Consider the following 9,099-nt stretch of genomic DNA (forward strand, 5'->3'; position numbering starts at 1 on the left):
GTACTTACAGTGGTTCTAATTAATACAACATCAGCTTCCATCAAGCGGCACGGGGCACACCGACACCAGACATCCAACTCTGGTCTCCAGTAAAACAGGAGTTGGAGAAACCCAAGGGAAATAATATGACCTACAACACAGAGAGCTTGGCGCCACCAGACAGTTTTGTATCCAAACAACTCCTGGAAAATGACAGAAGAAATTAAAAGTTAGAATTTTGCACTCAAGACCTATAATGGATTCCATGTTGACCTATAATGGATTCCATGCTGACCTATAATGGATTCCATGCAGACCTATAATGGATTCCATGGTGACCTATAAGGGATTCCATGGTGACCTATAATGGATTCCATGCTGACCTATAATGGATTCCATGCTGACCTATAATGGATTCCATGATGACCTATAATGGATTCCAAGATGACCTATAATAGATTCCATGATGACCTATAATGGATTCAATGCTGACCTATAATGGATTCAATGCTGACCTATAATGGATTCCATAATGACCTATAATAGATTCCATGATGACCTATAATGGATTCAATGCTGACCTATAATGGATTCAATGCTGACCTATAATGGATTCAATGCTGACCTATAATGGATTCCATGATGACCTATAATGGATTCCATGCTGACTGTCCATGAGCTGCAGTTTAGGTGGTTGGCATGTTCAACCCTGGGCTTTACCATTGATCTGAATGCCTCACTAAGTGACAAAAACAAAGGATCTCACGGTGTATTTAGCATTAATAATAGAGATTGTGGGGTTTTGGACTAACACAGCCATACAATGTTCCTACTCAAACACATTTACACCAATACCAATACTTCAAATAGCTATCAAATTCATGTTCTCAGGGTATCACCAGAGGTTGGAATAATTTGAGTGGACTTGCTTAGACTTAAACATATGTAAAAAAGAAAAAAGTCCTCTCGGGAAGGACTTGTGTGTTTGCTGGGATGCCAGTGGCACATGTAGCGATTTTTGAGGTATTTTGTGGTTCCTTCTTAACATTTAGCACTAAAATGCCCCAAATGCTCCCATTCCCAAAATGGCTCCACCAAAACCACCATTTCTTGTGTTTTCATGCAGTTCCTATTTCCATCAAAAATGTCAGGCAGAAGATAATTTAGGGAGTTAACACATTGGGGCCGATTCACTAAAGGTCGATAACGCTAATCGCATGCTTTTTTTGCGTTAAAAAGAATGCGATAAATAAGTCCCGTTCAACAAACTCATATCGCATTGCGGTAATTCTCGCATAGATATAATACTAACGCATGATTCATAACACATATGAATTGTTAAACATGCTAAATAACGCATTAGTTTGTGGGAAGATTAACACCTACTCTGGGCAGGCGGTACTTAAAGAAAATTGCGGTTGGTGAGCTTTTGGCAACACAATATGGACTTTGCAGTGGGATTTATTCCAGTCTGTGTTGGCCCCAGAGTAATGCAGCCGCCAGTTTGCAGGGAAATGGGCATTTTCAGAACAGTAGTTTCCCGAAAGTAACGGTTACGTGAGTAAAAACGTATGCTAATATGGCATGCGGCGAAATATATTGCACGCAGCGGAAAATAACGCAAGAAAAACGCTCATCGCGAGTTAAATAACGCAAAGAACATCGCTTCTTAATTATGACGCCTGTCCTTTTAGTGAATCGAGCGCTAAGTCGCAAAAAATAAGAAATAAGAAGTGATAAAATTTTTAACACTCGTTTTATCGACCTTTAGTGAATTGGCCCCATTATGTTTTAAGTAAAGCAAACAAAACATAGTGGACAAAATGAAAAAAAAATGCCCCAAAGGCTTAAGCTCCAGTTACTGTATATAAGCCAATGAGGCAGTGCACTAAGAAGAACTAATTAACCCCAAACTTTCCCCATTTACAGTCTGTTATCTTTTTCGATAAAGAGCAGCTCGTTATAGAGGCTTTCCAGCAGACTGTTGGTTTGTTTGACTTTGCTCTTTGGAATCAAAGACTAGAATGTGGCTTTAGTTTCATTTTCAAATGGTTCCCTGTTTTGTGATAGAAATAACAAAAAACATATTTCCTAATTAAAAGAATAGGCAAAAAGTATGTTAAACGCAAGTCCTATTTACAGAACTAATGTTGAGGGGGGAATACTGTGCATTTAAGCAGAAAAAATGTAGATAGGAAGTCCTACCTGAGGCATAGGTGGCTTCAGATGAGTTTTGGATTTAGAGGAGGAAGATGAAATGTTTGTTTGGGAAGGCTACTAAAAGAAGGCTTTCCATGGGAGAGTTTATAATTGTATACGTATGTATGCAGGGCCTCCATTAGTAGTCATGGTGCCCCAAAATACTAAGTAAGAAGGGCCTCCACCATCCCTGGGGGGTGGGCCCTGCCAACAAATAAATAAGGTCCCGTTATAAAAACATTCTCCTTGCATGCATGGCCATGCCCCTAATGAGCCCAGTAAACATTATCTGTATGTCAACGACACAAGCATTTATAAACCCCACCAATGATCCACCCAAGCCTTGCTCACTCACCCTCAAACCTGCCCAGATATGGCCTATGAATTCCACCTTAGCATCTCACTTTGCCATGGAGCCCCTGACTAAAAAACCTCCCCTTTCCCCCCATGGTGAGCATTACTACGCAGTAGGTTGTCTATTAGTTGATGAAGTTAAGTCTTCTTTAAGCATCATTATTATGCCACCTGATCATTGCCTGCAGATGCCAGTTAATAACAAATGGACATATGGTTTTCATACGAATTTAGTACGGATGCAGCCTTAAAGGGAAGCCCTGTCCAGCAATTGCTGACTGAGGGATCATTACTGGGTGGGACAAAATGACCAGGCAGAGGTTAATGGCTGGGCTTAGTTGTGTAGCACTGAAGGTGGAGCCTAGGTAATATGAACCGGGAGCAGTTAGGGAGGTCATCCATTTTGGAGATAAAAAATGGAGTACCATCCGCCCTCACGTTGGTTATCCTTTGTATTAGTTGTTACAATTGAGGCTGTGGTTACTGGGATACATGCTTGGAATGACGAGTATTCTGGGACCATGGTTAGGTAAGGGTTTAAAGGAGTAAGGGCAATTGTCACAGCCAGGCAGTGGGTCCCCTGCAGTGAAGATGGAGTGGATTTCTTGGAGGTGTTGTGTTATGTATTGATACCTTGGTCAAAGCATGCAATCCTGCATACCCACCATGCTGTAGGCCAGTGTCAGACTTGGCTACCTGGGGCCCACCAGAGAATCTCACCCCAGGGGCCCAACAAACATATAAGCACACCAGCTGCTGCAGCCCCCCACGACCCCCAAGTGCACGCAACTCCACACCCCCTGCTATGTATATCCACAAAAAGGGCTGTCTCAGCAAAATATGAGCATATTAACCCCAGATATGCAAGTAAGAAATAAACAAGTATATTAACCTTAGACATGTCAGTAATGATCATATTAACCCCAGACAGTAAGGTCACAGCAAAAAATGGAAAAATAAACACATTAACTCTAGACATGCTGGCTAACATCAGTGCAGAAAATGGACAAAAAATAAATTAACCCCAAATATGCCAGTAAGATAAGTGCTGAAAATAATTAAGATTAAAAGCATTGCTCACTTGTACACAAGCAGAATTCCATTATCATCTCTTATTTCTCATTGCGCCGCCCCAAACTCTTTGCCCTGCTCCGCAAAAAAAATTAAAGATGGCTGTGCATTCCACAGTGGAATGCACTGCCATCTTTAAACTTCTTTATCACCTTCGAAAGGCTGTCAGGGAGAGTGACAATATGCCCTGCTGTCATTGGGGGAGGTCGGCCGTGTGCCCAGCAATCTGGTAGAGAGGGCATCCAGCTGTCTGGTGGGGAGGGCATCAGGGGCCCAGCAGTCCAATGGGGAGGGAAGGCGGGGGGCCAGCAGTCCGGTGTGAAGGGTGCCCGGGGGCCAGCAGCCTGGCGGGAAAGGTGACGGGGAGGCCTAGCAGAGTGAAGGATATTTGTTTGGGTGGCCCAGGAGCAGGGCAATGGAGCTGGCGGGGGAAGGATGTGCGAAGCACAGGGCCCAGCAGGACTGGGGCCCACTGGGATTTTTCCTGGTATCCCGGTGGGCCAGTCCGACCCTGCTGGAGTCCACAAGCAGCTGGGGGCCTGGTACAATTGTCATACACCTAGTCTGGTCCATTGCCAGGGACTTCAGAGCTTCTCAGTATTACTGGTAAAATTCTTGTTAACAACACTGTAACTATATACCTGTTATTTATTTTTATTTATATAGTTATGCACTGCTATTGCTTATGTCATGTAATAAAGCCGTGGCCAATATAAATTCCAATAAAGGACAAGTTGCAAGTGGTAATTAATTCTAGAGATAGTTTGGGGAAATGGGTAGGTATTTGGCCCATGTCTTGACCACATATAGCCGGTCCGGTAACATATAAATGCTTGTGCCGTTGATCAGATAGAGACAGTGCAGATATATAACACATTAACATTCTGGTTCAATGTTGGAGGTCACTAAGTCACTGTTCATTGTGAGAATAGAGTAGCCGGCCTCTGGCAGTCAGGAGATACTTGGAACTCATGTTGGCAACAGTTGGATGGCTGCAGTTTGACTCTTATGCCCTTGCCTATGGCATTTGGAATACAAATGATGTTGATTTAAAGTTTAACTAGGGAACACAAAACGCGCACTATTCGCATTTGTGAATAATCTCTTTATCTACCAGAGAAGAGCAACAGTTGTCCTTTTCCCCAGAGACCCGAGTGGAACAGACACAAGGAAAAGTAAAACCAAGTGGTTTCTCTGCTTTATTTCCGTATCGATCCCTTGGACGTGCCATTGTATATCACAGAGGAGACTTTAACTCTATTGTTATCCATGTTGTATTTTGTGTAAAGATAATAAAGGTCCATCCTAGACAAACAAAGTATTTTGAGTAGTTGTTTTGCTAGAGCTGAAGGAGAATGGGCCCCTGGGAGTGCAGGACGGCTGAGACCCCCATCTAACAGGATAAAAAGAAAAACTGCCAGCTGCCCCCAGTTGATTTTTAACTAGAAACCCCTAGCATCCCACTAATAGCCCCTAATAGCCAGTATGTAACTATGCACCTGTATCTAACATACAGTAGAGCTTCATAAAACTTTTTTGAATTTTTTTTTTGGGGGGGGGGTAGCAGGGTTTTATTTTTGCTGTGATTTGCAACAAAATGTGATTTTGAGAGTAAATATATCATATCAGGGTGTATTCTGGGACTACATGAGTACATATAACCATCAGGAAACCCCAAGCAGATAGAGTTGCCACGTGGCCGGTGTTTATTACACCAACCAAACCCTCACTACTATGTGCAGTATCTTATTAATATGAACTCAGTGTGTAAAAAAAATATATAAATATATATATATATATACAGTATATATATAAAGGAAAAATTACACTATTTATTTAAATGAATTTAGTGCTTGAATAGTATTGCTACTATCCAATAAATGTATGGTATTTGACAGACCAGCCAGTAAATCACCTGCTAGAGCTGGGGCCAGAATTACAAATTGCCTGACATTTTCTGTTGTTGGATTACCCCTTATTAGAATAGACCAGCCTATGCCCCTCCATTATGCCCACCCAGTCCACCAATTTCTCCACCCTGTGATGTCATTGCCACACCCTGACATGACATCACAGCCTATTCCCCAACCCAAAGGGCAGTATAATTTTATAAAAAAGGTGCCAATCCTACTAGCGGACCATGCCCCAGGGCCGGAACTAGGGGTAGGCAGAAGAGGCACCTACCTAGGGTGCAACAATGGGGGGCACCAGGCAGGTACCTCCCCTGCCTACCCCTAGTGAGCATATCCTTGTTATTACCCCTGCCCTGCCGATGGTACTGCACATATGTTTACAAGGTGCAAGGTGGCCGGCCAGGTTGCTTAGGGCACCCAGACAGCTTGGCCTGCCCCTGCCATGCCCCCACTGGTTGCTTGGGGTATTACAAATATATACAAAGAATACTGAATACTGTGTAACACAGGAGCAGTGGTCTAAGTCTTACATCATATATCCACATTGCCAGCTTCCCATTGGCCATGGCGTTCCCTTGCCATTCTATTTCTTAGATTGTGTAATCATTATTTCCAAAACTTGGCATCAGTCAGCTCAAATACCAGTCAGTTTCCAGACACCATGGGCTAGTTAGGTCCCAATCTGGGCTAGTGGGTATTAAAAGTCGGTTCTTGCTATTATGCACTAAATATATACAGGTATGGGACCCATTATCCAGAATGCTTGAGACCTGGGCTGGATAAGGGGTCTTTCCGTAATTCGGATCTCCTACCTTAAGTCTACTAAAAAATTATTTAAACAGTAAATAAACCCAATAGATTGTTTTGGCTCCAATAAGGGGTAATTATATCTTAGTTGGGATCAAGTACAGGTACTGTTTTATTATTACAGAGAAAAGGGAATCATTTAACCATTAAATAAACCCAATAGGGCTGTTCTGCCCCCAATAAGGGGTAATTATATCTTAGTTGGGATCAAGTACAGGTACTGTTTTATTATTACAGAGAAAAGGGAATCATTTAACCATGAAATAAACTCAATAGGGCTGTTCTGCCCCAATAAGGGGTAATTATATCTTAGTTTGGATCAAGTACAGGTACTGTTTTATTATTACAGAGAAAAGGGAATCATTTAACCATGAAATAAACCCAATAGGGCTGTTCTGCCCCAATAAGGGGTAATTATATCTTAGTTGGGATCAAGTACAGGTACTGTTTTATTATTACAGAGAAAAGGGAATCATTTAACCATGAAATAAACCCAATAGGGCTGTTCTGCCCCAATAAGGGGTAATTATATCTTAGTTGGGATCAAGTACAGGTACTGTTTTATTATTATAGAGAAAAGGGAATCATTTAACCATTAAATAAACCCAATAGGGCTGTTCTGCCCCCAATAAGGGGTAATTATATCTTAGTTGGGATCAAGTACAGGTACTGTTTTATTATTACAGAGAAAAGGGAATCATTTAACCATGAAATAAACCCAATAGGGCTGTTCTGCCCCAATAAGGGGTAATTATATCTTAGTTGGGATCAAGTACAGGTACTGTTTTATTATTACAGAGAAAAGGGAATCATTTAACCATGAAATAAACCCAATAGGGCTGTTCTGCCCCAATAAGGGGTAATTATATCTTAGTTGGGATCAAGTACAGGTACTGATTTATTATTACAGAGAAAAAGGAAATCATTTTTAAAAATGTGAATCATTTGATTACAATGGAGTCTATGGGAGATGGCCTTTCCGTAATTCTGGATAATGGGTTTCCGGATAAGGGGTCTGATACCTGTATTTACATAAAAAACCCCAAAAAACGATTATCTGTCCTATGTAGATCCTACATTTAAACCATCACACATTTACACTATGGGTCCAGGTATTCAATAGCATTTGACATTCTCTTTACTATTTAACACTATATATATCTTTAATATTTAACAAATATGTCACTACTAAATTCACTTTCAATTCCAAGCAGAAAAATCTTCTTCTACAAACACAGGCTGCTCCCAAGTCAGATTCAGAGTCAGAGAATATTTCCCAGAGGCCCCTGTGCACATTATTCCCTGTACAGCCAAGTACCAATCCTGACTGTCATTTCTTTCACTTCATTTTTTTCTGCTGCAGTTTTTCCAAGTTACTGAGTTACTTTGTCCCAAAACGAAATAAAAGTGATGAAAGAAAATCTAAGTGTCACCTACCAATTCATTCTCCTGCCCCTGGTTCAGCACAGAATAGCTCTCTGTCATTGCGCAGGCTGCTGTCTCTCTCTGGATGCCAAAACATCAACTGTCTGCAATCCATCCGGGGTGTCTGACTGTCCTCTCACACACTTATACTGATTATGGATACAAGGACGGCCTCTTCATTTGCCTGCTGAGCCCAATTGCAAATGGGTTTTTTTTTTCCTGGTGGCAATGTAAGAACTTTACTTTTGGATCCTGCTGGTCCTCCCTTTCAGCAAGTTTATGCCTGTGATTGGACAGGGACTTGCACTTGATAGTTCTTGGAAAGTCAGGTAAATGGGACCTGGTGAGTTCGGGGACATTGGCTGATCACTGCTTTTTAAATTCACTGAGCTTTTTAGGCTGCTAGAAATTGAGGTGAAATTTATTTTTTAAGTGAATGGAATAAGCATTTTTCTGGCTTTCCGTGTGAAGCATAGCTTTATATCACTTCCAACCACTGTATACTCTTTAGTTCAGTTACAGATCCTACAATTTAGAAAAATTAAAAAAAAAAAAACAAAACAAAAAAAAAGTCACCATCAGCCTCTCCATCTTGCCCTACTGTCTCCATCTTGCCCTACCCTCTCCATCTTGCCCTACTTTCTCCATCTTGCCCTACTGTCTCCATCTTGTCCTACTGTCTCCATCTTGTCCTACTGTCTCCATCCCTACTGTCTCCATCTTGTCCTACTGTCTCCATCTTGTCCTACTGTCTCCATCTTGTCCTACTGTCTCCATCTTGCCCTACTGTCTCCATCTTGCCCTACTGTCTCCATCTTGTCCTACTGTCTCCATCTTGCCCTACTGTCTCCATCTTGTCCTACTGTCTCCATCTTGCCCTACTGTCTCCATCTTGTCCTACTGTCTCCATTTTGCCCTACTCTCTTCATCTTGCCCTACTGTCTCCATCTTGCCCTACTGTTTCCATCTTGCCCTACTGTCTCCATCTTGCCCTACTGTCTCCATCTTGCCCTACTGGTTCCATCTTGCCCTACTGTCTCCATCTTGCCCTACTGTCACCATCTTGTCCTACTGTCTCCATCTGGTCCTACTGTCTCCACCTTGCTCTACTGTCTCCATCTTGCCCTACTGTCTCCATCTTGCCCTACTGTCTCCATCTTGCCCTACTGTCTCCATCCCTACTGTCTCCATCTTGTCCTACTGTCTCCATCTTGCCCTACTGTCTCCATCTTGCCCTACTGTCTCCATCCCTACTGTCTCCATCTTGCCCTACTGTCTCCATCCCTACTGTCTCCATCTTGTCCTACTGTCTCCATCTTGTCCTACTGTCTCCATCTTGCCCTACTGTCTC

At 42.2% G+C, this 9,099-nt stretch overlaps 1 protein-coding gene across 1 annotated transcript in view; it reads right to left on the reverse strand.

Moving 5' to 3' along the window:
• LOC100494846 (probable cation-transporting ATPase 13A5) overlaps window positions 1-7,864 on the reverse strand; it is a 57,468-nt gene extending 49,604 nt beyond the window's left edge. Inside the window, exons 1-2 of the mRNA XM_002932227.4 lie at window positions 7,761-7,864; window positions 9-182 (exon numbers count right to left, since the gene is read on the reverse strand). Of these exons, the coding sequence (XP_002932273.2) occupies window positions 9-182; window positions 7,761-7,808 (222 nt within the window). The 5' untranslated portion in view covers window positions 7,809-7,864. The remainder of the gene's footprint in view (window positions 1-8; window positions 183-7,760) is intronic.
• Between the last annotated feature and the right edge of the window lie 1,235 nt (window positions 7,865-9,099).

Source organism: Xenopus tropicalis, chromosome 6 (genome assembly GCF_000004195.4).
Source record: "Xenopus tropicalis strain Nigerian chromosome 6, UCB_Xtro_10.0, whole genome shotgun sequence".
Lineage (NCBI taxonomy): Eukaryota > Metazoa > Chordata > Amphibia > Anura > Pipidae > Xenopus > Xenopus tropicalis.